Below are 27,388 nucleotides of genomic sequence, written 5' to 3' on the forward strand. Positions count from 1 at the left end.
GCCTGGCAAGATCTCATGGCCCCTCAAGACGCTCTCCGAACCTCACCCGCCCAAATCGCCACCCTCCGTCCGAACTTTTCCGCCTCTTCTCCGGTCGCGCTGCGGCGGGTCAGGCTGGATGACCCCTGGGGGTCCTGACGCCCAGCTCTGCAATTGAGGAGCCGGGGCTAGGCTTCTGGAGGTTTCCCGCCTCCCCGTTCCCACCAGATTCCCAGAATTGGCCGTTCAGGATATTCCCTTTCTTCCTTTCTGCTAGGAAACGATCTCCATTCTGCATTTCCGTCCTGCCTTCCTCCCCGAATGCTTGGTGCATAAACCTGCCCCATGAAAAGGGCTTTTCCCAACCCACCCAAGGGGGCGTCAAACAAGCCCCTTCCCCTCTTGAACCCACAACTCCTTGCTTTTCGCTTTAAAAAGAGCGGGGGCCACAGAAAAAAAGTCCCCCCACATTGTTGGCAGATCCGGAGATACGAGCCACAACTTGGGGATTTTCTCTTTTTTGGGGGGTGAGAAACCAGCCTCCCCCCCTTTCCATGTTTTTTTCTTTGCACAAACACCCCCCGCAACAATCCCAGGGCGCCAGGACCCCCTCTGCCCCACCTCTGAGCAAGGCAGAATGCGCCCCCTTCGCTCGGCGGCTATCTAGAACCCTTTTACTGTGCCGGTATTTATTTCGGAAACGGCTGTTCCGCCCGTCCCGGGTGGGGGGGGCGACCGAATGGGGCAGGTGAACCCCACCCCACGGCATCCGGCAGCCCCTCTCGCTTTCTCCCATGTCCGCCCTAGACCGGGGACCCCCCCTCTCCCGGCACAACCAGCTCCTGCACCCCGGAAGAGCTTGGAGACCCCTGACCTCCTTCTGCCCCCAGCCCCATTTCAGTAGGGTGGCCTGCAAACCCGAGGCACACGGAGGGGGGTCCGCGGACCTCGGCACACGGTTCGGTAGCGAGTTCGAGTGCCAAGGTCGTGGGCACAGGAGAAGAAGTTTGATTTAGATGCTGATAAAATATTTTATTAAAAACCGATGTCTAAAAATCAAACGGCGCCTCTCGTTTCTTTCCGGAGACAGGTGAGGGTTAGGTGTCCTTGTAGCTACGTTTGACAACCTTTTGCCTAAAAAACGATGGAACGGCGTTTCCAAATCTTGGGGGGGGGGGAAGGTCGCCCCAAAATTCAACAAATGAATTTTTTATTTCTCTGTGTGACTGCATCATGTATCGGAATTATCCAGCGCCCGTTGCGAATCAGGTTTGCAGACGAAATCTACGGGCTTCCCGCTGTTTGCAAAGGAGCAAATAAAAGCTGGCGTTTTCAGCTGAATTGGGGGGGGGCGCTGTTTGTGCTGAGCTATTTCCATGGGTTTGTTCTTTCAATTGCCCCCTACCCAAGTTCTGAGCGAAGGTTTGTCCCTTTACAATGCAGCAGACATGTCCAACCGGTCGATGGTGATCCACTGGTCGATCGTGGGGTCAATCCTGGTCAATCGCATGATCCTGATCAATCACCCCCCCAAAAAAACAACAACCCCTCAGCAACTTTGGTCAATCCAATGAGTAGATCGCTGCCAGTTTTGTCATAGCAGGAGAGTAGATTGCAGTCTCTTGGGAGTTGGACATGCCAGCAGTACAGGAAATTGTGGGGGTATTTTTTTGGGTGGTGGGGGGAAATAAAAAAGTTGATAGTGTATTGTCCAGCACCGAGGGCCTTCTGGCGGTTCCCTCCCTGCGAGAAGCCAAGTTACAGGGAAGCAGGCAGAGGGCCTTCTCGGTGGTGGCGCCCGCCCTTTGGAACGCCCTCCCACCAGATGTCAAGGAAATAAACAACTACCAGACTTTTAGAAGACACCTGAAGGCAGCCCTGTTTAGGGAAGCTTTTAATGTTTAATACTGTATTTTAATATTCTGTTGGAAGCCGCCCAGAGTGGCTGGGGAGACCCAGCCAGATCGGTGGGGTAGAAATAATAAATTATCATTGTTTTGTTCTCATGCCAGGGTCTGGGAGCATTTCGTGGGCAGCGTCTCTTTGCTGGTTTTCAGGGAGACGGCCGAGTCCTTTCGTGCGCCGAAGATCCTGCCCGCCACCTTGGCGCGGAATTCCTCCGAGGCGTAGTAGTACACAAAGGGGTCTACGCAGGTGTTGGCGGCGCTGGCTGCCAGGGCCCCCATGTACGCCACGTAGAGGGTCCCTCGGGCCCCGGCGCAGCGGCGGGAGTAGTGGAGGAGCAGGAGGACGTGGCTGGGGGTGTACAGAACCACGGCCGACGCCACCACCACGACAGTCAGCTTGATGGCGGTGGTGTAGCGGTCCCCTTTCCCCGCCAGGACCCGCAGGGTGGCACCCGAACACAGCACCATGACCAGCAGTGGGGCCACAAACCCGCCGGCCACCAGGGCGATGAAGTAGGGGCGGAAGTAGGTGGCGTCGTCTTCGGCGGGCAGGGCGTCGTGGCATAAGACGCGGCCCGTGCCCAGCAGGGGGAACGACTGGCGCCGGAGGGCCAGGGGCAGTGCCGAGAGGAGGGCAGCCCCCCAGGCGGCGGCGCAGGTGCCCGCCGCGAAGGCCGGGCTGCGGAAGGAGCGGGCGAGGAAGGGGTGCGCCACGGCCAGGTAGCGGTCGGCGCTGATGCAGGCCAGCAGCAGGAGCGAGCAGTACATGTTGGCGTGGAAGGCGGCTGTGTTGAGGCGGCACATGCCCTCGCCGAAGGGCCAGTGGTTGCCCAGGTAGTAGTAGGCGGCCTTGAAGGGCAGGAGGAGGCCCAGGAGGAGGTCGGCGGTTGCCAGGTTCATCAGGAAGACGGTGGACGGGAGCTTTTCGATGCGCGTGGCCAGGACCCAGAGCGCCAGGGCGTTGGCGGGCAGTCCAACCAGGCAGAGGAGGGCGTAGAAGGAGGGCAACAGAAGGGTGGTCAGGGGACTGTCCAGCTGCGCCTGCGAGGACGGGGGCAGGACCAGGAAGGTGGTGCGGTTGAGGGTCACCCGGGCAGAGGGGATGGCCCGGGGGCACAGGCCAAGCGGCGGCGGGCGCTGGGGGGCCTCTGTCCCGTTGGGGGTGGCATAATCTGGGGAGGCGGAAAGAGGTTGGGTTAGTGGCCTTGGCACCAAAGCCCCCTGCCCATGTCCTGTCAAGTGGGGTTTTCAGAGGGGGGCACCACCCCCCCAGCTTCTGTGGGGTACCATCTCCCAGCCATAGCTGTCAACGTTTCCCTTTTTAAAAGGGAAATTCCCTTATTCCTAATAGGATTCCTCGCAAGAAAAGGGGAAAGTTGACAGCTATGCTCCCAGCGGTTGCAGCGGCGGACAAGGCGGGCAGATGGGGTGGGTAAGAACAGCCGAGGCTGTGGCATTTTACCGGGCAAAACGTGGGCAGGTTTCCCCAGCAAGGGGACTTCGAAATAAGTTATGGGGTGCAAGGAATGGAAACCTGCTATTATTTCCGTGCCTTCTGGAATTCTTCTTCTTCTTATTGTTGTTGCAGTTTCCTGTACTTCTTAATTATTACCATTTTTAAATTACTTACTTGGCTTTTCAGATTAAAGTTTTACAGCGCCAGCCACACTGCATGAGCCCGATCCACATAGGACGTGTTGAATTTTTGCAGCTTCCAAATTTCAAATAGGGGAGGGTGCCAGAAGGTCGTAACATGACTTGGGAATTCAAAAGATACATTTCCATTAAACTAATATAATTTAGCTAAAAATTAAAATCCTTGGGTTTCCCAAAAGCAGCTTCTGTGCTTCCTCATCACAACCTACCAAGTTAAATGTCCAGCCACGGAAATAATAGCAGCAGGAACTGATACATAATAGGACCCACAAAGGGGGTGGAAATTCCTGGGCATCTTGTGTTGTTGTTTTTGGGTGTGATTTATGTTTGAGATATCTCTGCGAAATTTCAAGTTGGAAAAACCCAATAAATAAATTCTCAAGAAAAGGAAGTCCCAACGCCTGTCTGCCGCAGCACCCAGGCCAGAAGTAGAATCCTTCCCCCTCCTGCCCAACTGAAAAGGAGGGGGCTGGGGGGTCTTCCATGCCACTTACCATCGTAGTCGTCGGCCGCCGCAGCCTTTGCCAGATGCCCGCACAAGAGGAACAGCGTGAGCAGCCGGAGAGGCAGGCTTGGCCCCATTCCGCACAGATGTATCCTGCTTCGGAGAAGTCGCTGCTGCAAGAAGCAGCATCCTGGCTAAGCCTCTTAACTCCAGGAAACGCTCCCCACCCCAAAGCCAGTGACACTGCAGGGTCGCCCCCCCCCCCGCAACTCCCTTGCACGCGACAAAAGTCTTCTCTTTTGCGGAATCGGCAGAGGAAGAGGCAGGCCTGTTCACTCAGACCACAGCTAATCTCCCCTCGGTGGAATGACGCAGGGCACTGAACTCTTCGCTTTGCCTAAACTCAAATCCCTCCAGTCTAATATCCCGAGTGCTGCAAGATCCCAAAAGCGCCTGGACTTAAACTGTCTGTCGAAACTTCCCTCTTGTGGTTTATCACCAGGACAGCTACTCACTTTGGGTTTTAACAAAGAGTCTAATTTGTCAGTGCCTAAATCAGGCTTCCTCAACCTCGGCCCTCCAGATGTTTTGAGAATACAACTCCCATCATCCCTGACCACTGGTCCTGCTAGCTAGGGATCATGGGAGTTGTAGGCCAAAAACATCTGGAGGGCCGAGGTTGAGGAAGCCTGGCCTAAATGATATCGAGCGTCAGAACAGCTTGGCTACAATCGAGAACTTTTGCCCACGGCATGACTATTTTCCACCTTCCCATTTCGACTCTCCGGCACCCTATCTGCATAACCGAGCAATTCCAAAATACAGACGTGCTTTGACTCTCGCGCGATTGAATGTCTTGCCCTCGGCTGGACTTGAGGGGCGATTCCAAGAGATTCCACACAAAAAACGTCCCTGCAGAGACGGCCGTCCCGAATGGGTGGCGCATGCCCTTCTGGTAAGTTATTCACAATACTGAGAGATGCTAGTGGAGCTGTAGACTGATTACTTGGACCGCCAGGGCGAAATGTGCAAAATGCCGGCACCCTGTCGTCTACAACTTTATTAAGTTCTATCTACAACTCCGCTAGCATCTCTCGGTATTGTGAATAACACCGAACTTAGCTTTTGTTGGCATCTTCATGAACTTATCTAAAAGACTCGAGTTAAGCGTTTGAAAAATCTATTGAAACCAGACATTATAAAGTCCATTTTAGGCTGGGGAGTTCGCAGGTCTCTGTGGCTTTGTTTAATGATTTGTATTTTTCTCAGGCGGTTGATAAAGCATGTATAATTATTTGTTCTGCCCCTGAGCTATGGCAATGGCTCAGAAGTGGCGCTGGGTGCAGTTCCCAAAGGGGGGGGTCCCCAAGGCAGCGTCCTCCCGCAGGCCGTCTCCAAGGGGCATATTGGCGAGGGACAGAGACAAGCCGCAGCTCTCCCAGCCCCCTTGTTATAAACATCCTTGCGTCCCCACAAGGGCTTGTTTTTCTGCTGCTGATAAGCGCTAGGAAATGACCTCAAAGGATGCAGAGAAAGAAAGAGGAAACTTCTGGCAACAGATAGCAGCCCGCGTGTGGCACGGGAGACCCCCGCGTGTGGGGGAGAGCTTTGGGGCCAGGCAGCCCCTTAAATCGGTGGCGGCGAACCTATGGCACGTGCACCAGATGGGGCACTCGGAGACCTCTCTGTGGGTACACGTGCCACCGTCACCCCAGCACTGAGTTTGCCAGATTTTTACCGTTCCGTGAGACGGCGACAACCCTGTGTTTTCTTCCTTCTCCAGATCAAGTCCGGTGTGACCAACTTGGTCTTTCCGGCTTAGACTGGTTAGATTTAGGAAATCTGGAGAGGGGGGTTTGGAACTTCAAGAAAGCTCTATAAAATAAATTCTACGCTCTGCGTGAAACACTTGAGAAGACGAAGAGGAACGACGAAGCACAGCAGCGTCCGTTCTGAAAGCGTGACAAATGACCAGGGTGCATACAAAAGCAAAAATTGTATTAACTGTTCCAAAGCATGCCAAATGCAAACTTTTGCCTTTCAATAAAAAGTGTGTTTGTATACCGTATTTTTTGCTCTATAAGACTCCCTTTTTCCCTCCTAAAAAGTAAGGGGAAATGTGTGTGTGCGTCTTATGGAGCGAATGCAGGCTGCGCAGCTATCCCAGAAGCCAGAATAGCAAGAGGGATTGCTGCTTTCACTGCACAGCGATCCCTCTTGCTGTTCTGGCTTCTGAGATTCAGAATATTTTTTTTCTTGTTTTCCTCCTCCAAAAACTAGGTGCGTCTTGTGGTCTGGTGCGTCTTATAGAGCGAAAAATACGGTAATTGGAAGCTCTGTTATTGTGTGTGTTTCTTTTTAGGCAAAAGATGTTAATATGTGAGTTGGTTTTTCCCCTTAAATTAAAAGCTCAGTATTCAGGTTAAATTGCCGGGTTGGCACTTTGCGATAACGAAGTGAGTTTTGGGTTGCAGTCTGGGCGCTCGGTCTGTAAAAGGTTCACCGTCACGGCCACTAATACTCTTCCTGGATGTTCCCCCTTAAACTGGTGCAACCGTTTCCCCGTCTTGTCTGTGCAGAGATCGGGTTCTCCCTCTGGGAACTCGCACGCAGAACCCATCTCCCCTAAAGGGCCTGGAATGGGAACATTGCACTCAGTCCCCAGAAGGGGGCCCTTGGGCGACCTACGCCCCTCGCACGGGGGCCCCACCGCCTGTTCCACGGGAGAAGGAAGAACACGAGGGAGCCTCTGGCGTTTTCAAAATTAATATTTTATTTTTTACTTGATGTGCAAATAAATAATTTCTTTTAAAAACTACATTCAAAGAGTTGGCAAAAGCAAATACAAAGGCGGAAGGAAGCCGGGGGGGGTGCGGTGGGGGGGGGTGGGATAGAGGAAGAAGAGAAGGAAGAGAGATCCTTCGGAGACAAAATAAAAATTGAAATTTAGAAGAAAGAAAACACCCAGAAGCATTATCTCTCGCGTTCTCTGCTACGGACAGATCTTTCCCGGCTTCCGAAAGCGCCCCCCCAATTGCCTTGCTGACGCCCCCCCCCCTTGGAGAGATGGACGCTTTGCCCGCCCAGATTATAAATTAAATTGGATTTATTTATTTTTTAAAAACAATGGGATGAAGAAATATGGCCAGTAGGAAGAGTTGGGGGGGGGGAGCTGGGTAGAGGAGGGTTTCTCTCCCCCCTCCAAACCTCACAATGGCCCCCCAATTAAAAAAAGAAAGAAAAGAAAAACGACACGTTAAGCCACAAAGCTACCATTTAAGTCATCGTTTCGTTAAGAGAGATTTTGGCACAGTCGGTCCCCCCTCCCTCCGCTTGGGAGAATAGCAGGTATGGGGGGGGGAGATATGGGGATTGGGGGGGGGAGCCTTCCTGGAGTACAAGGAGGGTGGAGGGGGGTCTGATATTTTTTGGAGGGGAGGTTTGAACCAATCAATTTCCTTTTTTGGGGGGTCTTCCATTCCTCGGCAGTGATTGGAAGGAAAGAGAGGAGGGGAGGGGCAGACCCCCCCCAAAACCACACACAAGTGTGTCTTCCGTGGCCAAATTTGGAGGGGGGCGCAGAGAGAGAGAAATAAAAGGACAACAGAGTCCCCCACCCCACCCCCAAGATTATCTCGCAAAGGAAACAGAGAACCCCCCTCCCAAAAGAAACCACTCAGGGCAACGGCCTCCCCCCACTTTGGGACCCCAAGAAATAAACCCCTGGAGCGTCTTGGAGGTGGCGGGGGGAGGAGCAGCCACTTTATCTTGCCCCCCACCCAAAAAAACCCACAGCCGGGATGGTCCACAAAGTGCCCACGGCGGGAGACGACCCCCCCCCCTTCCAGGTGGGCTGGGCCACCTGCCCCCCCCAACCGCACACAAGAGGGCAGCTTTTATTTTTTGCACCAAAAAGGCCACGCAGTCCGTGGGGCGGGAAGGGGGGGGCGTAGAAAGGAAAGCCCCCTTTGCTTCTCACAAGGCCTCGCGTTTGGGCGCTAGGAAGTGCTCACCGCACAGTGACCGATGGGGTTGGGGCGGGGGGGGGTCGGGAGAAAGGCCTGGCGGTGGTGGCGGTGGGGGCTCTGAGTTTTATCTCCTGGGTCCCCATCCGAGGCCTGGAAACTCTCTGGGCATTGCCAAACCCCCGCACCCCCCGTGCCACGTGGGGAGGGCATCCGAAACAGTCTCCTGGGTCCCTCCTTGCCATTCACATCCTTGGCCCCCCCTCCCAGGCCAAAACAAAGCAGTCCGAGGCCTGGAGAGCTCTGGGAAGACCCCCCCAAGTCCGCCCCGTGCCATGCGGGGAGGGCGCCCCAAACGAGCCGTCCCCCAAAGTCAGAAACCAAACGGAGAAAACGACACTTTGCCCCCCACAAAGCTGGTCGGATAAATACCAGGGGTGGGCTGGCCGCAGGACACCCACCGTTCCCCCCCCCCCGGCCGGAGGGAGAAAAGGGGTTCAGGGGGAGGCCGGCTGGCGGCTGTACTGGACGCGGTAGCGGTTGACCGGGACCCCGTGGACGCTGACCGTCTCGCAGGTGGTCTTGCAGGGCAGCCGGTCCTCGTCGTCGTCGCCCATCAGCCAGTCCTGGACCAGCTCCGAGGCCTCGCGCCCGCCGTGCCGGCCCAGCCAGCCCAGGTGCCAGGCCTCAAAGCGCCGGTGGTAGCGCAGCAAGACCGATGGCTGCGCCTGCCCAGAGAGAGAGAGGGAGGGAGGGGAGGGTCACCGGCGGAAATCGGCCCCCTCCAGCCGAGGAGCTCACCACCCCCAAGGTCCTTCTCCTCTGTGTGCCTCTTCTGCAAGAGGTCCGGAACGGGGCCTTTTTCGCAGTGGCTCCCTGCCCATGGGATGCTCTCCCCAGGTATCTACAGTGGTACCTTGGTTCCCAAACACCAAAAACCCGGAAGTGTTTTTGGACGTTTTCCAAAAGTCCGGCCCCCAACAAGGTCTGAGGGACAGTGGACCGGCCCCCTGCTGAAAAGGTTTGCTGACCCGTTATATAGGCTGCAATCTTTTCTGTGAGACTTCCAGGTATAGAGCGGTATATAAACTTAGTAATAATAAAAGAGCTGAGTGTAAATTTTATACAGCGGTTGTCGAACGTAATCCGTTCCGGGAGTCTGTTCGGCTTCCAGAACGGTTCGACAACCGAGGCGCGGCTTCCCATTGGCTGCACCCAACCGGAAGCCGCGTCGGACGTTCGGCTTCTGAAAAGCGCTCTTAAACCGGAACGCTTCCTTCCTGGTTTTCAGCGTTTGGGAGCCGATTTGTTGGGGAGCCAAGCCGCTCAGGAACCAAGGTAAATAATAATAATAATAATTTTTTATTTATACCCCGCCCTCCCCGGCCAGAGCCGGGCTCAGGGCAGCTAACACCAGTAAAATTACAGTAAAAACATAATGGGGGGTTTAAAATACGGGTTAAAATTTAAAAGGCAGCCTCATTTTAAAAGTAGCCCATAGATCAAAAGCGTAAGGGGAGGTAAACATAAGGGTCAGACCGAGTCCAAACCAAAGGCCAGGCGGAACAGCTCTGTCTTGCAGCCCCTGCGGAAAGATGTCGAGTCCCGCAGGGCCCTGGTCTCTTGTAACAGAGCGTTCCACCAAGTCGGGGCCAGTACTGAAAAGGCCCTGGCCCTAGTTGAGGCTGTACCGCTGTAAAGGTAAATGGAAATAGCCCCCCTCGCGACCCACCTGCCTGGCGCGGCCCAGGGCCCCCCGCCGGTACATGTAATCCTCCGCGTTCATGACGAAGAGCATTCGGTGCGTGTTGAGCTTGAACTTGCAGTCGACGTTGCAGGCGCTCTCCACCCCCACCAGCTGCTTCCAGGAGCCCCGGGCCTTGTCTCGGGCGGCTTGCACCTGGGCGCACTGCCAGCGCCGGAACTGCTTCAGGTTCCTGGGGGGCAGGAGGGAGGCAGGAGGGAGAGAGGGATGCCACCTTTGCCAAGCAAGACCCGCCCCCCTCGAGCGCCGGAGGGTCCCTCACCTCTGCAGGAAGACGGGTTTCAGGAGGAAGCCTTCGTTCTGGCCGCTGGGGGTCCCCTCCACCCCCACGTACTGCTCAACGTAGTTGGCCAAGTGCTGGAGAAGAGAAGAAAAGGCAGGAAGCAAAGGGGGGAGCAACATTCACGAGGTTTGGGGGCACCAGCTGGACACCCGGGGGTCAAACCAGGCTTTGTGGTTTGGTTTGCGCTAGCCCACCCCGCGTGAACCGGGAGCACGAAGGCACGGACGAAACACAGGTTGGCTGGGGAGCAGCAGATTGCTGTCCCAGTTCAGCTGCCAAGCTAAACCGGGGTTTGCGGCTGCGGTGTTAAACCGGGGACTGAGTCTGCTAAACAAGAGACTGAAGCTGCAATGTTAAACCAGGGATTGAAATCTGCAACGCTAAAGCAAGGATTGGGGCTGCAGTGCTAAACCGGGGACTGAGTCTGCTAAACAAGAGACTGAAGCTGCAATGTTAAACCAGGGATTGAAATTGCAACGCTAAACCAAGGATTGGGGCCGCAGTGCTAAACCGGGGATAGAGATTGCAAGGCTAAACCCAGGATTGAGTCTGCAATGCTAAACCAGGGATTGCAACTGCCATGCTAAATGCGGGGTTGCAGTTGCACCACTAAACCAGGGATTGCGGCTGCAACGCTAAACCGGGTGGAATGCAAAACCAGAGATTGCGGCTGCAACGCTAAACCGGGGGTTGCAGCTGCCAAGCTAAACCGGGGCCAACCCAGGCAGATGGGCGGGGTATAAATAATAAAATTGTTGCCCTTGTTATTTTCGTTCTTCCCAGAAGCAGCAGCAGTGAAGCGCAAGGGAGGCTGGCTGTGGCTTGCAGCCCACCCATTGGGGCGCGGCGCCCGAAGACAGGCGCAACTGGCCGCAGGGTCCACAACCCCATGAGGGAGGGATCTCACGGCGCGCGTGATGGGGAGGCCGGGAATCACCTGGACTTCCAGGGGGTCTTCTGTCTGGGTCTCCTCTGTATCCAGCAACTCAATGGTCATGATCACCTGGTCCTTTCTCTGAAGGAACATCACCTGCGGGGAGGCGAGGCGGCAGGCGTTCACACACATGCGCTCCGGCCGCAAGAGGCGCCCCCTCCGTCCTCCCGCCACGTTCCAGGGGTCTCTCCCCGCCCCACCGGCGTGGCCGACTTCCCCCCACTTCCGGGGAAGCCGAGCCGCAGAGGGTGGAGGGCAGGGGTGCCGCACCTTGAAGCAATTCTCGTCCGCCATGCACCGCTCCGCCTTCCACTGGTAGCTGGTCTCCTTGGCCGCCCGGACGCACTGGGAGGAGAGGTTGCCGCCGGCCGCCCCTCGCTTCCGCTCGCCCAGGTAGAGCTCCACCACCTTCAGGCAGACGTCGTCGCTCACCAGGTGGTGCAGCTGGAGCCAGGGGGACGTGGTCAGAATGTCAAGGTATCACAGGATAAAAACTCTTAAACACACACATATCTGAACGTATGAACCATGCACCCGGAATAGTACAGGAGAGCAATCCTGAAGCCATTTGAACTCTCCCAATGACCTCAAATATTCCTCTGCAAATGGGGAAAACCTTCCCATTGCCAGATGGGCGGGGTATAAATAAATTATTATGATGATTGTCGCTTGCAAAGCCTGTCTTAAGGGCGCATTAGGGTGAGGTTGTGACCTGGATTCAGGAATTGAAGTATTTACCATGACACAAGAACGGCCAGGGTGCCCAGGTAATGCAACCGGTGACCGTTACCAGGTAGTATTATTATTAGTGCAAATTCTTCAAACACCTTCTGTATCTCCTCAGAATCTTTCCTCCTGCGTGTTCCCCGCCTTACCTTAACAGCACATGTTAATAGATCATTAATAGCTATATTTCCCCCACCTCTTTATACCGTTCTTCCGTTTCATCGTCTGCTTGCCCCTTCCACTTCCATAAATCTGTGAGCAAGTCTCAGGGCAAACCTTCCGCCCCCGTCATAAATCAACGCTACCTCTGGGCTGCCGGTCAGCTTTTAACCCAGCGGTTTCTGTCCTCTCCTTAAACACCATTTGCCAGAAAAATTGGACGCTGCAATTCTGTGATTCAAAAGTCCTAGGCAGAGTGGTGGAGCCCCCCCAAAAAACACTCGTGTCTTCCTTCCTCTGTGTGGAGCAGGCCTGTGTCCCCCACAACTCCTGTCCAGCCCCCCCTTGGGGCAGGGCCCCCCTCTGCAAACAAGCACCCCCTACGAGGTACCTGCCGGACGATATTCTGCACCAGCTTGTCCATGGTGAAGCCGACGTAGGCGTGAATGGTGAACATCTCCCGCAGCGTGTCCTCGTACTGGGTGGGGTCGATGTTGCCGTCCAGCAGGTTTCGCACCAGGTCCAGGAAGGCCGGGTAGTACTCCTCCAGCTCCACTTCGCCTGGCAAAAACGTACACACACACGAGACACAAAACCCCTCTGTGGGGTGCCGAGATGGGGCACCCAGTTTCTCGACACGCCGGGGCTGCTATTCCCCAGCCACCCGTCAGGAATTCTGCGCCTGTGGCGGGGTTGGGATAGATGATCGTTGGGGGTCCCGTTTGAATCTACAACTCTTAAGATTCTGCGATTGCTGAAGACCAGAGGGTGGGGGAGGCAGCGTGGCCATCAAGCAGCAGAAGACTGCCTCAGATTGGATCAGATCAGCGGTCTGTCGAGCCCAGGGTTGCCCACACTGGCTGGCAGAAGATCTCCGGGGTGTACTGCTCTTCCCTTAAAGGAAAGCTAAGGTTCTAGTCCTCATGAATAAATAGGAACAGAAGGAGCTACCATATCTTATCATTAGGCTATCTTATCACTAGAAGGCTGATCGCCGAAGAATGGATGCTTTTGAATTCTGGTGCTGGAGGAGACTCTGGAGAGTCCCATGGACTGCAAGAAGATCAAACCTCTCCATTCGGAAGGAAATCAGCCCTGAGCGCTCACTGGAAGGACAGATCCTGAAGCTGAGGCTCCAAGACTTTGGCCACCTCAGAAGAAGAGAAGACTCCCTGGAAAAGACCCGATGTCGGGAAAGATGGAGGGCGCAAGGAGAAGGGGACGACAGAGGACGAGATGGTGGGACAGTGTTCTCGAAGGTTTGACCAAACTGGGGGAGGCAGTGGAAGACAGGAGGGCCTGGTGTGCTCTGGTCCAGGGGGTCATGAAGAGGCGGGCACGACTAAATCTTATCATTATGATCATAGCTGGCACCACGTTGCAGGTCTCCAGCTGCGGCCAGCGCAACGGGAGCAAGCGCCACACCGGTTTCGGACACTCGCAATCACCGCCCGCTTCTAGCTAGGAGGGCTGAGTGGCGAGGCCACTTCCCACATCCTCCGCGACCCCCTTTCCCCCTCCGTGGCCTCACTGGGGGCCGGAAGCCGAGAGCCACCCCCTCCCCGGTCCCTGGCCGAACGCAGACCTCCTTCCCTGCCGCCCTCCTTCCCCGCCGCCCTGCTTACTGGGCTGCTTGAGGCGTAGCTCCATGGCCGGGTCGTTGGCCCTCTCCTTGCGGCCCTCGCAGAGCAGTTTCTCCCTCTCCTTCTCGGCCCGGAATTCCAGGAGCTGCTTCTGCGCCTGCCGGTAGATCTTGAGCAGCCGGGAGCAGAGCGTCTGGTGCAGCCGCAAGAAGAAGTACCAGTTGTTGTTGGCGAAAAACAGCGCGTAGACGTTGTCCAGAGAGCGGCGCGGCCGGGAAGAGGAAGGGGCAGCCGGGGCGGGGGGAGAGGCCGCCCCTGCCGCTGCCCCCTCCGAGCCGCCGCCGCCCTTCTCCCTGGCGAGCGCAGGGGGGTTCCTCTTGCGCAGCTCGTGGCCCTCCGGGGCGGGGGGCTTCTCGTCGGCGGGGGGCGTCCTTTTCCGCAGCTCGTGGGCTGCCTCCGGGGCGGTGGCGGAGGGGGGCAGAGGCTTGTCCTCGGCCGGGGGAGCCCTTTTGCGCAAGTCGCGGGCGTCCGGCGGAGGGGCAGGGGCGGGGGGCCGCTTGGGGGTGGCCTTGCCAGCCTCGGGCGCCTCTTCCGGGGCGGGGGGCGGCGGGGGGTCGTGGCCGGGGGGCTGGGAGAAGAAGAGGTCGGGGACGAAGCGGTGGACGATCTGCCAGATGGTGGCTTGGTCCTCCTTCTGGATGGTGGGCTGACGCTTGACGTAGTAGCCCACCAGCGCGGCCGCGTCCTCCAGGATCTGCTGGTCCTCGTAGACGAAGATGAGGTGGGGCTCGTTCAGGGCGCCCCGTCCCTCAGAGTGCTGCTCCTGATGCTGGAGGTTCGAGAGAGAGAGAGAGATGGACTTAACGACAACGATATCTTTATTGTCATTATCCCACACAGAATGATGAAACCGAAAATCTACATGAAACATTCAGAAACCCCTAAAAACGCTGAAACCCCATTTTAAAATACAAGGAAAAGCACGGTTTCCTGTATCGTAAGGGGATGAACGTTTGTTCAGAAACACCAAAGAAAGGACCAGTTTAAGGGAATGATTACTACAATCATTTTATTATATATACCCCGCCCATCTGGATGGGTTTCCCCAGCTCCCAACTGAATATTAAAAACACAGTAAAATATCAAACATTAAAAGCTTCCCTATACAGGGCTGCCTTCAGGTGTCTTCTAAAAGTCTGGTAGTTGTTTTTCTCTTTGACATCTGAAGGGAGGGCGTTCCACAGGGCGGGCACCACCACCAAGAAGGCCCTCTGCCTGCTTCCCTGTAACCTCACTTTTTGCAGGGAGGGACCCGCCAGAAGGCCCTCAGCGCTGGACCTCAGTGTCCGGGCTGAATGATGGGGGTGGAGACGCTCCTTCAGATCTACTGGACGGAGGCCATTTAGGGCTTTCAAGGTCAGCACCAACACTTTGAATTGTGCCTGGAAACGTCCTGGGAGCCAATGTAGGTCTTTCAGGACTGGTGTTATATGGTCTCCACTCCCAGTCCCCAGTCTAGCTGCCGCATTCTGGATTAGTTGCAGTTTCCGGGTCACCTTCCAAGGGAGCCCCACGGAGAGCGCATGGCAGTAGTCCAAGCGGGAGATAACCAGAGCAGGCACCACTCTGGCCAGACAGTCTGCGGGCAGGGAGGGTCTCATCCTGCGTACCAGATGGAGCTGGCAGACAGCCACCCTGGACACAGAATTGCCCTGCGCCTCCATGGACAGCTCCTTCAGGTCTACTGGGCCGAGGCCGTTTAGGGCTTTCAAGGTCAGCACTAACCCTTTGAATTGTGCTCGGAAACGTCCTGGGAGCCAATGCAGGTCTTTCAGGACTGGTGTTATAGGGTCTCGGCGGCTGCTCCCAGTCCCCAGTCTGGCTGCAATGGCTGCCCCCCCTACGACCAAGGCATGGCCACGCTCCTCTCCATGCGTTTGCAAAGCCCTGAGCGACTCAGGGGGCACCCGAGCTCTCCCAGCCAGGCTCGATTGCTGAGATCGCCCCGCCTGACGGCGAGAAACCGAGCCTCTAGTTTCATCCGCCCTGTCCTGTGGAACTCCCTGCCACCGGAGATTCCGGCAGGCCGACTCTTGAAGCTTCCCATGCAAGGGGGGCATGTGGACCCCGCACCCACCTCGTCGTAGACGCTCTCGATCTCGTTGAGGAGGCTCTTGGAGCGCAGGGCCTTGGTGTCGTTCTGCTTGAAGTTGACGGCCTGGTGGTCAAGCGACTTGAGGTAGGCCTTCTCGTACTGCTCCCGCCAGATCTTGTTGAAGCCCTGCTGGGCCTCCCGCCACTCCTCCTCCTTCGCCTTCAGCCTGCGGGACAGACGGGCGGAGAGGAGGCGAAGGTGAGACTGCGGGAAGACGCCCAACCTGGCCACCACCACTCTCCTTGCCCCCCCCCCCGGGTTTTTTAAATATACAAATAAATACACAAACGACAAATACGTACATCGGTAACTTCTACATAGATCAAATGACATCAGACTCTTTCATCTCAACATACGCAAAAAGAAAAAGGTAAAAGAAGACGAAAAAAAAAGACAAAACAAAGACAGTAACAAAATCAAATCAGAAAGATTCAATCTGCATCGTCCGTTAGATGCAATTCAATATGATTCAGTCCTTTCGTGGCCTTTCTCATATATACCGTCACGTACGGATTAAATCTCTATCCTTACTTTATTTATTGTAATGTGGTTGACTTCCATCTCCCTTGTAACCGTTCGTTTCACCTTACTAAAAAAATTCCCCTGTATTTAATATTTTCTCCTCGTCTTGGTATGCGGAAACGACGTATCCCTATTTACGGAGTTACAGTGGTACCTCGGGTTAAGTACTTAATTCGTTCCGGAGGTCTGTTCTTAACCGGAAACTGCTCTTAACCTGAAGCACCACTTTAGCTAATGGGGCCTCCCGCTGCCTCCGGAGCACGATTTCTGTTCTCATCCTGAAGCAGAGTTCTTAACCTGAAGCACTATTTCTGGGTTAGCGGAGTCTGTAACCCGAAGCGTATGTAACCTGAAGCGTATGTAACCCGAGGTGCCACTGTATTGCAAACACAACCAAATCCTAGAGGTGGAACCTTGTTTCCTTAAGCAATTGCTGAAACGTTCCCACTCTTTTTTAAAAATATTATCTATTGACTTATTTCTTATCGCTTCTGTTGTTTTTGGGAGGGGAGCGGTTCTCACCTCTTGAGGACGATGGGGACGGCCGAGAGCGGATTCTTCTTGAGGCTCTCGATGATCTCGGGCGCCTTGTCGCCGTAGATGCGGTAGATGGCGCGCCGCTGGATGACCTCGGAGGTGCCCCCCAGGCAGTCGTCCAGGCGGAACTTCTCCTGGTCCTCCAGCGACATGCGGCTCAGCTTCTTCTGAACGCTCTCCAGCACCCGGATCGTGGCCAGGTTCGTCTCCAGGACCACGTCCAGCTGGGCAAGGGGAAGAGGGAGCAACGTGAGGGTCAGGAGCACGGGGAGAAAAATGAACTTGGCAGCTTCCTGTCCTCATGGTGGCCCCAGACGCCCCAGGATGATGAGATGAAAAAATATGTTTAAAGATGGCGTCAACACCCCCCCCCCAAATCTTTTCTTTTTAGAGATTATGGAAATGGATAGAGTCGGTCTGTTTACGTATCTGGCGGCAGCAGCAAGAAGATTGCAAGCTCAAAGAGGGAGAGGATATTGCATGCAAAGAATGTGCATGCTCAGAGAGGGAACGAATGTTGCATATACCAAAAGAGTTGGTTCATTTACGTATTTGGAGGCAGCAGCAAGAATATTGCATGCTGAAGCAGAGAAGGAATGTCGCATGCTCAAAGAGGGAAGGAATGTCGCATGACTGGAGGAAGTAGAAGGGAAGCTTAATTGAGAGTGCCTTCACTCCAAGAATGGCTGCGTTGATCTTTTGCTGTGATCATTAAACACTCTTAAACTGGTAAGGGACAATAATTGCTTTGGTGGTAATAATAATAATAATAATAATATTTATACCCTGCCCATCTGGCTGGGTTTCCCCAGCCACTCTGGGTGGCTCCCAACAGAACACTAAAAACAAAATAAAACGTCAAACATTAAGAACTTCCCTAAAGAGGGCTGCCTTCAGATGTCTTATAAAAGTCTGGCAGTTTGTTTCTTTCCTTGACATCTGGTGGGAGGGCGTTCCACAGGGCGGGCGCCACCACCGAGAAGGCCCTCTGCCTGGTTCCCTGTAACCTCGCTTCTTGCAGGGAGGGAACCGCCAGAAGACCTTCAGAGATGGACCCCGGTGTCCGGGGTGGAGACGCTCCTTCAGGTCTACTGGGCCGAGGCCGTTTAGGGCTTTGAAGGGTTGCGGGGGGAGAGAAAGCAGTTTCCCCGAAGCCTGACACCCCCCAGGGACTGAGCCATCCTTGAGGAAGGACCTGGGGCCCTCCGCCCCCCAAGCAGGGGCCCCGAGCCTGCCCATGTCGCCAGAGGCACCCACCTCAAAGCGTTCGTCCTCGCACCGGTGCAGCTGCTCCTCGTAGGGAGTCTTCTTGGAGCTGACGAAGGTGGAGTCCTCGGACCAGGAGGGGAAAGAGACCCAGGTGTCGTTCAGCACCTGCGGGGGCGAGAGGGGGCGCCCTCAGTCCAGGGGAGTCCCCGGGACGCCCCACCGCCGCCGCCTTCCTTCTGCCGACCGCCCCCGGCCTACCTCTTTGCAGATGGCCGTCCTGCCGCTGCACTTGGGCTGCTGATAGGTCTTGGGGAGCGCCCGGTAGCTGGAGCCGATGCGCTTGCAGGAGGCGTAGTCGATCTCGCGGCAGACGCCGTCCCCCGAGCGGTCCGCCATGGGGGACGCAAAGGAGAGCTCCTTCACCCCCAGGAAGGACTTGAACTGAGCAAAGAGCTCCGGGAATTTCCTGCAGGAAGGGAGGTGAGGAGGGGAAAGGTGGGCTGCGTGCGGCGGGACCCCATGGAGGTGCGGTGGGGATTCGAATCGGAAAACTCGGGGAAGGCGCAGCCAACGGGCACCAAACTGGCGACGTTTTGCCTGCGGGCTCTGCTATATCTTAAAGAAACTCACGAGCGGAGGGATGGGAATGAACGCAAGGTTTCTTAACCGAGGGGCAGAATTGTTACTTGTCAAAAGTGTGCATGGGGGAGAAGGGAGGACAAAAATCTGGGGTGTTTTATGTGCAGCCGAGCTGATGTTTTCAGCGAGAAACCAGAGAGGGCAGGCAGTGACTCTGTCGAGAAATGGAGCCTTTTTAGAAGACGCCCAACTTGGAAATTTGCCCCTGAAGGTTCGGTTCTGGCTATTCCCACATACTTCTGCTTTCTTTCGCACGCCGGGGGTTTTAGGCTCTCTTAACGTAAATATATTGGGGTAAGGTAAAGGTAAAGGGACCCCTGACCATTAGGTCCAGCCGTGGCCGACTCTGGGGTTGCAGCGCTCATCTCGCTTTACTGGCCGAGGGAGCCGGCGTACAGCTTTCGGGTCATGTGGCCAGCAGGACTAAGCCACTTCTGGCGAACCAGAGCAGCACACGGAAACACCGTTTACCTTCCCGCCAGAGCGGTACCTATTTATCTACTTGCACTTTGACGTGTTTTCGAACTGCTAGGTTGGCAGGAGCAGGGACCGAGCAACGGGAGCTCACCCCGTCATTGCGGGGATTCGAACCGCCGACTTTCCGATCGGCAAGCCCTAGGCTCTGTGTAAATTTGCTTTGAGATGTCGCTTTCCCAAGTGAAAAGCCATACGTAAACACAAATGACAAGGTAACTGGAAAATCTGGGAGAGGCAAAGTGTTTTCTGGGAAATTGGGGGGGGGATGGAAGTTTTCTCCTGAAAATTTGGGAGGGGGCAGTGTTCTCTCTCCCTCCTCGCCAAGCCGACGAAGAGGAAGCTGTCCGCTTCTGCCTGGCTGCCGGGATCAGCCCCTGCCTGCCTTTTCCCCAAGGGAGATGGAGGACCCTCCTGCAGCCCCCCAACTCAACGCAGCCCCCACTTACCCCAGAAAGGGGGTGACCAGCTGGAGAAGCTCGGAGCCCGAGACCAGCTCCTGGTTGAAGAGGGCGATGCACCGAAGAAAGTTCTCATACACCTCCTGGCTCTTCAGGACTCGCCGCACCTGAGCGGAAGAACCAGCCAGGGATGGGAGGGGGCACCATGGGGCTGGGTAGCTCAGTTGTTAGAGCACCCACTTGCAGAGCCCGGAGGGACCCCTAGGCCTGTCCCCAGCCATGAGGATCCGCAACAAGAGCGTCCCTGGCAAATGGCTGTTCTGCCGTGCTCCAGGCAGGGCTGCGAAACGCCCCCCCCCCCCGTCCTGACTGACTGCTCTGGGGTCTCAGGGAGGAAAGGCCTGTCTGCCCCCCCTCCTTTGGCAGTGTTGTGCAGGTTGGAGGTTCAGGGGCCCTCCGCTGTGCCCCCCCCCATGCCTTTTCATCATCATCATTTGTATGCCACCTTTCCACAGTTAAAAAAACAACGCTCAAGGCAGCTTGCAGCATGACAAGATTTAACCTATTTTTTGCTCTATAAGGCTCACTTTTTCCCTCCTAAAAAGTAAGGGGAAATGTGTGTGTGCGTCTTATGGAGTGAATACAGGCTGCGCAGCTATCACAGAAGCCAGAACAGCAAGAGGGATTGCTGCTTTCGCTGTGCAGCGATCCCTCTTGCTGTTCTGGCTTCTGAGATTCAGAATATTTTTTTTCTTGTTTTCCTCCTCCCAAAACTAGGCGCGTCTTGTGGTCTGGTGCGTCTTATAGAGCGAAAAATACGGTACATAATTATGAAAGTTATAAACAACAAATAAACCACATCAAAAAATCACACAACCAAACGGCAAATCATTTCCACAGAAATCTAAATCTGAAATTTCGCGCACACACACGGCCTCCGTGCCGGACGACCCACCTTGTCAAAGAAGGAGAACTCCTGCAGGCTGCCGTACTTGCCCACTGCCGCCACCGAGAGGTCCTTTGTCCCCCGAAGCTTCATCTTCTTCTGCGGGGGGGGGGGGGAGGAAACACGCACGTCCGTGTGGGCTCGTGTGAGCACGGTTCTGTTTTTCACAAGCGGGGCTTGGCGCTGCTCAATAGCCCAACCTGCCCACCCTGCTGAAACCCGCCAGGCTCCCCTGGAAACAACGCGTCAACCCCCCGCGGCCCACCTGAGCCCCCGGCAGGCTCCTCTGTCTCCCCACCCCTCCCCAGCCCACCCGCCTCCGCGTCCGGGTCGGATACCTTGGCCGGGCCGGGCACGGGTCGAAGCAACAGGGGCCTGGAACGTTTCTTACTGTGTTCCATGTGCTTCTCGTGCTCAAGTTTGGAGATGTTGTTGGCGTCGCAGGGCCCGTTCCCCGTGAACTGCGGAGGAAGATGGAGGAGCCTCAGAGAGCAGGCGAAGGAGGAAGGAGAGAGGGACAAGGGGGCGGCAGCAGGGGGACACCCCCACACTCCTTTGCAGGGAGGGGGTCCCAGGCTCTGTCCCCGACAGCATCTCCCCGTGTTCTCAGGGGGCTTCCCGGCCGCCGGTGCCCCCCTCCTGCCACGTACCAGAGACCTCTTTGCCTCAGGGAGGAACTGTCCGAACTCGGAGAGCAGGTCCTCTTGGCCCCGGAAGAGGTTGGCCACTTCGGTGAAGACCTCCTCCTCCGACATGCCCCGGAAAGGGCGGCCTTTGGTGCTCAGCTGTTCTTTCTGAGAAGTGAGAGAGGGAGGGAGGAAGGGGTCAGCACTGAGGGACGGGGGCTTCATGAACAGAATACCCTGGTACTGGTTTGAATTAACCAAACACTGCTTTTTGCTCGGTAGGTAGTTTTAGTTTTATTCATTTTCCGGTTTTGTCGTTGTGCATTTTTCTTTATCCCTCTTTTTCCCCTCTTTCTTTTCTCTCTCTTCTTTTATTTCTTGTAAACAATACACGTTTATCCTAGATTTCTTGACCATTTAACTATGTATATTGTAATAGCTTTCTTAAGTCTAAGAATATCTAATGTAAGATTAGTTTATCTTTCGTTTTGCTTTTGGTACGTAATGTTTGCTGTGGAAATGAACAACTAAACTAAACTAAACACTAAACAAAACAAAACTAAACTAAATACTAAACTTAAACTAAAATGGTGGCAACTTATTTCCAGGTAGGGCAAGGCAGCCCACAGACCACACCACACGCACCAACCAGGGTTATATTTTGGGGGGGGGGTTGTTTCCTGACCCCGGAACGCCGTGGGGAGAAAGGAGACCTTTCACCTGGTACGTGTGAAGGATCTCCAGGAAAGACCGGTAGATCTCGGGGTGGTCTAGGAAGCGGGTCTTGATCTTGTTGACGTAGCTGATGGCGTTGTTGAACTCCACCGAGTCCGACTCCAGAGGCACCTGCAGCCGGCAGTCGTCCTTGCAGGGCTGTTGTTGCTGCTGCGGCTGCTGCTGCTGGTGGGGCTGCTGGTGGCAGAAGTCCTCGGGGCAGTCACCGTGGTTGTGGGCGTTCTCCTGGCAGTAGTGCAGGATGAGGCCGGAGCCCGAGAGGGGGCTTTGGACGGGGTCCAGGGACACCTAGGAGGAGAGGGGGAGTTGGGGGTCAGCAGCGGCTGAACACGGGGGTGTGTGTCTGTGTGTGTGTGTGAAAGCAGCTGCCCTCCGCCTGGGTCTTCCTTGTCGCCTTGCTCCCGTGTTGCGGGGGGGGGGGCTGGACTAGACGACCCCAAGGTCCCTTCTATTTGATTTGGACCTGTTTTTCGGAGTTAATTTAATTATTGTTTGATTTTATACAAATGTTATGTGTCTGATGTTCGTCACCCTGAGCCCGACTTTGGCCGGGGAGGGCGGAATATAAATAAAAGTTGTTTATGATGATGAAACTCTTGCACCCACCTGCCCCTTGTCCTGCGCTGAGACCAGGGGTCAGCAAACCTTTTCTGACTTTGGTTCGGACTCGGTCTGACCCTTATGTTTCCCTCCCTTTATGGTCTTGATTTATCAGCTACTTTAAAATGAGGCTGCATTTTAACCTGTATTTTAAATTGAAGGTTTTTTTTCCTCTTCTTCCCCCTCCCCTTTCCCCCCCTATTATGTTTTTACTGTAATTTTATTGGTGTTAGCTGCCCTGAGCCCGGCTCTGGCCGGGGAGGGTGGGGTATAAATAAAATTTATTATTATTAATATTATTATTATAAAAGACTGAAAATGATTAACCATGGAAGGTCAGAGGGAAGTCTAAAAATTCAGGGAATGCTGACGATTAAGTCTACTGCTTGAATTTAAATGTGTAGTGTAAAACTGAATAAAAAAGATTTATTTTTTTAAAGGGGGTTGGGGGTGGGAATATTTCTCCCCGTAGGGGTGAGTGGAAATCGTCAAAACAAACCCCAAGCCCGCTTCCTGGTCTAACCTGGCCGGCCAGAGGCGCCTGGATGCTCAGCTTCCCGTTCTTGGGGATCTCGATTCGGTAGCCCAAAGGCAGAAAGGCGTTGAAGCCGATGATGAGGTCAGGGTGCTCATGGAACAGCTGCGAGACGCGGCGGATGACGCCGGGGGTGTCGATGCTGAAGACAAGGGGGGATAAAAAAATCAAGGATTTCTTTAAAAATAAAATAAATCAGATTTTTAAAATGAGGAAAAACATTTCTAAAGGTTTTCTGTTCCAAGTTACATTATAGTCCAAAGGCTATTCGTCAGGAAATAAGGATTTGTTTTAAGTTCTTCACGTGCGCTAAAACTCAAAAGTTTGCTTTTCTTAATTGTTTAGCCACATCAGTTAGCAAACATGGATACATACGCTGTAACGTCATTGTTTTAGTTAAACAAATTGTCTAGATTGATATGAAGGAAATGATTGTTTTTCTCCTTCCAATAAAGTACAGCAGAAAAGTTGTCCAAATGTACACAGTTAACTCAGTGGTTTTTTTTTCCTGGGGGGGGGACGTATACCCCTAAATATTTTGTGAATCTAAGTTTGGCCTCATTGAGGAGGAGTATTTCAATAGGAGTAGGAGAATGAGAGTAGCCCTAAACATTTTTTTTAGGGGGGGAACCACGGAGTTAACTTATTAAACCTCCCCATAATTTCATAATTATCTGTCTATGTATTTCTAAAAGTACAACCAAATCGGTCATTTTTGATAAGAGCTGTAAAAACGACTCTGAAAATCGATTATCCCAAAAACGAAAACTTCATCTGTAAATATTAAGACGATGCCAGCAAGAATGAGTCTTTCTGTAAAGAAAATAATGATTTAAATCGAGCCTTACGGACTAACGATTTGATTTAAATCAAATCCACCCTAGATAGGAACAAGGCAGGACCCAATATGAGGGTGGGAGATTTTGGGGGGTGTTCGATGGGCAACGAAGAGGCATGGGTCCCCCAACTTGGGTGCGATTCCTGTGCCCCTTGTTTCCACCCTCCGGTTTAAAAACCCAGCGCCAGATTTATGAATATGTTATTATTGATTATGTATACCCAATGTATCAGCCGCTTGGGGGGGGGTTCACTGTGTTTGGTTGCTGGTAAAAAAGAAAAAATTAAATATAAAAGAAAAGAAAATGTTCCAAGGTAACACTGGAAAAATAAAATCCGCTGCCGGCTGGGGCGCTTCCTGGGTTGGGGGGCTGCGTAAAGATGGGGAGAGGGGCCCCGATCCCCCCCGAACCCCTTACCTCTGGCTCTTGAACTCCTTCATGATCTCCAGGAATCCGTTGTAGGTGGCCGGGTCGCTGCCAAAGCGGATTTTCACCTGGTCCAGGTAAGAGAGGGCATCTTCCACCTGCGGGAGAATTATTTTAGGGGAAGGTATCGAGGGGCCCTGACTTCCGTGGGCCCGGGAGGGGAGAGGCGGCTGCCCCGCTGACAGCCAGCCCCACCCGTGGCAAGGAACCGGGCTCCGTGGGTCGCTGTGGCTCAGAGGCTCCGGGTGCGGGTTCAGCCGCCAACGGCGTCTCCCAGTACCCATGCCCGAATAATAATAATAATATTTGATTTATATCCCGCCCTCCCCAGCCGAAGCCGGGCTCAGAGCGGCTAAGCACAGTAAAAATAACACAGTTTACATAAAATCGCAATCAATTCACTGAAAGACATTCTCAAATCAATTCAGAATCAATTGAATGGCAACCATTGGACTAGAGTGCTATGAGAACTGCAGAAAGAGGGGGTCAGACTGGCCAAAGGCCTGGGGGAACAGCTGAGAGGCCCTGCAGGGATTCGGGGAGAGAGCAGCCTCTGCTTTCAAACAGGGCTGGGGGGTGGCTGCCCCCTTTTATGTGTTCGGAGACCCCGAAACGCAGCCCCTTCTGCCTGCTAGGCTTCGGCTCCCCCTTCCCGGTGGAGCCCCAAACCAAACCTGCCTCTTGCCCCCCCAGGCCCCCTCTTACAAGGCTGCAAATCCTCACCCCCAAATCCTGGCCAAGCCAGCCCCCCTCTATGGCGGCCGCAGACTGCTGAGTAAGTGCTCGCAGGATCGGTCTGGAAGTAATCCAGATCAAACGTGCAAGAAGCTGGCAGATAAATCGGTCCGCTCTCTGCAGCTACATCTGCATTTTGAGGTGGGGGGGGGGGAGGAAATATATCTATGCGCATTAAGCTGAAAATCTCTTATTCTTTACGGTCTGGGATCGCTTCTCTGGCGACTGTATTTACCCGGATCAGCGTTCTTGTGGCTCGGCAGCAGCCGCGCCTACTCTGCGGCAGGTCCTACTGAGTTCAGTGGGGCTTACTCCCAGGAAAGTGGGGCCAGGCCTTCAGAGGGGGTTTACAATACGGAAAAAGTAAAACAGAAAGACTAATGGGGGGAACCCAACGTTTTAAACGCTAAACCCCGCAATTGACGCACGTTCGACTTGTGCATGATTCAGCTATATGCGCAATTTTTAAAATGCAAAACTACAAAATAAATAAAAGGTAGGGTGGAAAATGGGTGGGTTTCCAGGGGAGGGGAGATGATATTATTATTATTATTATTATTATTATTATTATTATTATTATTATTATTCCCACAGGTCTCGGGGAGGATCACAGAATAAAATCAGGCTAGGAAACCACAAAATACATAATCAGAATAAAAGCAACAGCTGCCTTTGGCAATCTCACCCACCCTTGAACCCCGATGCGTCCTGACTATATGCAGTTTTGGCTTGGGGCCCGACCCCCCCAGAACGCAACTCCCCACATAAATTATAGGTTTGCTGTATATGTTTAACAGCAACAACCACAATATCTCCCCATCAGCTGTTTCTAACACCGAATTCTCCCTACGGGAATGAATTGAAATAATTCCATGGACGCATGGACGCAACATTTAGCCATATCTAATTAAAGGTGCCCCCCTTTTTTTAACTACTTGAAAGCTGAATTTCCAAGTGGTATGGCAGGAAGCTTCGCGAATGAGTGCCCTTTAATGCGGGTATATACATAATTTGGGTTGCATCCCAAACAATACTCAAGAGTCGCACCGTTGAAATTAATGGGCATAACTTGCTTGGTTCCCTTAATTTCAGGGGGTCTACCTCGAGTAGAACGTTGGATGCAAAGCAATGTAAAGGAACTTGGGAGGAGGCAAAGAAAGGAGGGTTGCATTATCCATAATGCAAAGCAACAGGAGAGGGTTGGGAAGCAAGGAGAAAGCGAGTGGCGAGTTCGAAGGCTTCACAAGAGTTGTGGGTTCGAGGCCCGAGTTTGGCCAAAGTTTCCTGCGTTGCAGGGGGTTGGGCTGGATGACCCTCTGGGGTCCCTTGCAAATCTACCATTCTGTGATTCTACCTCCGTTAGATAAACACACCCACACATTTACCTACCGAAAAGGGACTGCATTAGGGAAGCTTTCAATGTCTGGTGCTTTACCGATGTTTTAATGTTTTGTAATTTGCTCAAAGCCGCCCAGAGAGGCCAAGGAAATCCAGTCAGATGGGCGGAGTATAGTAATAACAATTATTATTATTATTATTATTAGGGGGTGGAAACGAAAAACTGGAGAGGAGGAAGTTTTAGGGTGGGGGTGTTTCCATACAGCAATATAATGCAAAGGAAATGGAAGGGGGGTTGTTTTGGGGGGGGGGCGAAGCAAAGGGGCTTTTTGCAAGGAAGTCTGCAATGGACTTGCAATGCATGCAGCTATTTATTATTATTATTATTATTATTATTAGATGGAAAGAAAAAACAGGAGGGGGGAAGTATTAGGCTGAGGTGTTCACAACAATATAATAACGCAAAGGATATGGAGGGGGTGTTTGGGGAAGAAAGTATAGGGGCTTTGGCAAGGAAGTCTGCAATGGGGACGGTCTAATGCATGCAGCTATTATTGATCATAGCAATAACAATAATCATAATATACTCAATTGGATGGGGGTCATGCAGCTATTAATAATAATATACTCGGGGGGGGGGCATCCAGGAGTAATAATAAGAAGACGACACTCAGGGCAGCCAACCTTGTAAACCCACAACCTAAAAATCACCAAATTGATTAAAACAAAAACAAGAGAAGCCAAGGTTGTCCAGACCTATTGGCAAACTTCTCCCTGCATGGAGAAGAGAGTGCAAAAAACTCATCCTTATTCCCCCCCCCCTTGCAAAGGAGGAGAGCTCAGCAAACCTTCCCTTTTCCCTTTCCTTTTTTTTGGGGGGGGGGCATTTTGGTGTCCAGGTCTTTCCCTGCCCAATGCCTGACGAGGCAGCCTTCCTATTTTTTTGGGGGGGGGGGCTTGTCTTTTCCCTAGCCAGAGCTGCAGGAGGGCAGGGGGGGTGGGGGCGTCTCTGTGCCTATTCAGCCCCCCTTGCAGGAAGGGGGGGAGACCCCACCCCATACTGGGGGGTGTTAAAGGCCCCACTCCTCTGTGTTGGGGGGGGTGGCCCCCTCCCCCCGGACTCACGTGGACGGGGAGCTTCTCCGAGGCGGGGGGCGCCGCTCCCCCCATCCTGCCCCCCATCCTGGGCCCGCCGACGCCGCCGCTGCTGCTCCCCCGGCCGCCGCCGCCGCCGCCCCCCGCCGCCATGTTGGCGCGCCTCCGCCTCCC

At 54.0% G+C, this 27,388-nt stretch overlaps 3 protein-coding genes across 3 annotated transcripts in view; 1 reads left to right on the top strand and 2 right to left on the bottom strand.

The window, feature by feature from the left end:
* The window catches only part of CPAMD8 (C3 and PZP like alpha-2-macroglobulin domain containing 8), a 41,500-nt gene extending 40,460 nt beyond the window's left edge, over positions 1 to 1,040 (top strand). Inside the window, exon 43 of the mRNA XM_081177576.1 lies at positions 1 to 1,040. This exon is cut by the window's left edge and continues 311 nt beyond it. The gene's annotated coding sequence lies outside the window, so the exon portion shown is untranslated.
* On the bottom strand, positions 520 to 4,177 carry F2RL3 (F2R like thrombin or trypsin receptor 3). The gene is made up of 2 exons (XM_081177953.1): positions 4,037 to 4,177; positions 520 to 3,058 (listed from the first exon to the last, which is right to left on the bottom strand). The coding sequence occupies exons 1-2, from the start codon at positions 4,122 to 4,124 to the stop codon at positions 1,983 to 1,985; spliced, it is 1,164 nt and encodes a 387-aa protein (XP_081034079.1). The 5' UTR covers positions 4,125 to 4,177; the 3' UTR covers positions 520 to 1,982.
* A 2,562-nt stretch (positions 4,178 to 6,739) lies between these two features.
* Positions 6,740 to 27,388, bottom strand: SIN3B (SIN3 transcription regulator family member B). The gene is made up of 19 exons (XM_081177524.1): positions 27,245 to 27,388; positions 24,038 to 24,144; positions 22,770 to 22,923; positions 21,632 to 21,934; positions 20,936 to 21,079; positions 20,624 to 20,746; positions 20,295 to 20,384; positions 19,388 to 19,506; positions 18,084 to 18,291; positions 17,874 to 17,990; positions 16,602 to 16,840; positions 15,540 to 15,723; positions 13,445 to 14,231; positions 12,211 to 12,380; positions 11,205 to 11,378; positions 10,938 to 11,030; positions 9,980 to 10,074; positions 9,685 to 9,889; positions 6,740 to 8,680 (listed from the first exon to the last, which is right to left on the bottom strand). The coding sequence occupies exons 1-19, from the start codon at positions 27,365 to 27,367 to the stop codon at positions 8,450 to 8,452; spliced, it is 3,666 nt and encodes a 1,221-aa protein (XP_081033650.1). The 5' UTR covers positions 27,368 to 27,388; the 3' UTR covers positions 6,740 to 8,449.

This window comes from Podarcis bocagei (genome assembly GCF_964188305.1).
Source record: "Podarcis bocagei genome assembly, chromosome: 18".
Lineage (NCBI taxonomy): Eukaryota > Metazoa > Chordata > Lepidosauria > Squamata > Lacertidae > Podarcis > Podarcis bocagei.

Coding starts and splice junctions, on each gene's coding strand:
- F2RL3 (XM_081177953.1), bottom strand. CDS start 4,124: ATGGGGCCAAGCCTGCCTCTCCGGCTGCTCACGCTGTTCCTCTTGTGC. Junction 3,059..4,036: donor GGCGGCCGACGACTACGATG/GTAAGTGGCATG, acceptor CCGCCTCCCCAG/ATTATGCCACCCCCAACGGG.
- SIN3B (XM_081177524.1), bottom strand. CDS start 27,367: ATGGCGGCGGGGGGCGGCGGCGGCGGCGGCCGGGGGAGCAGCAGCGGC. Junction 21,080..21,631: donor AGATCCTTCACACGTACCAG/GTGAAAGGTCTC, acceptor CTCACTTCTCAG/AAAGAACAGCTGAGCACCAA. Junction 11,379..12,210: donor TGCAGAATATCGTCCGGCAG/GTACCTCGTAGG, acceptor CCCTGGCTCCAG/CTGCACCACCTGGTGAGCGA.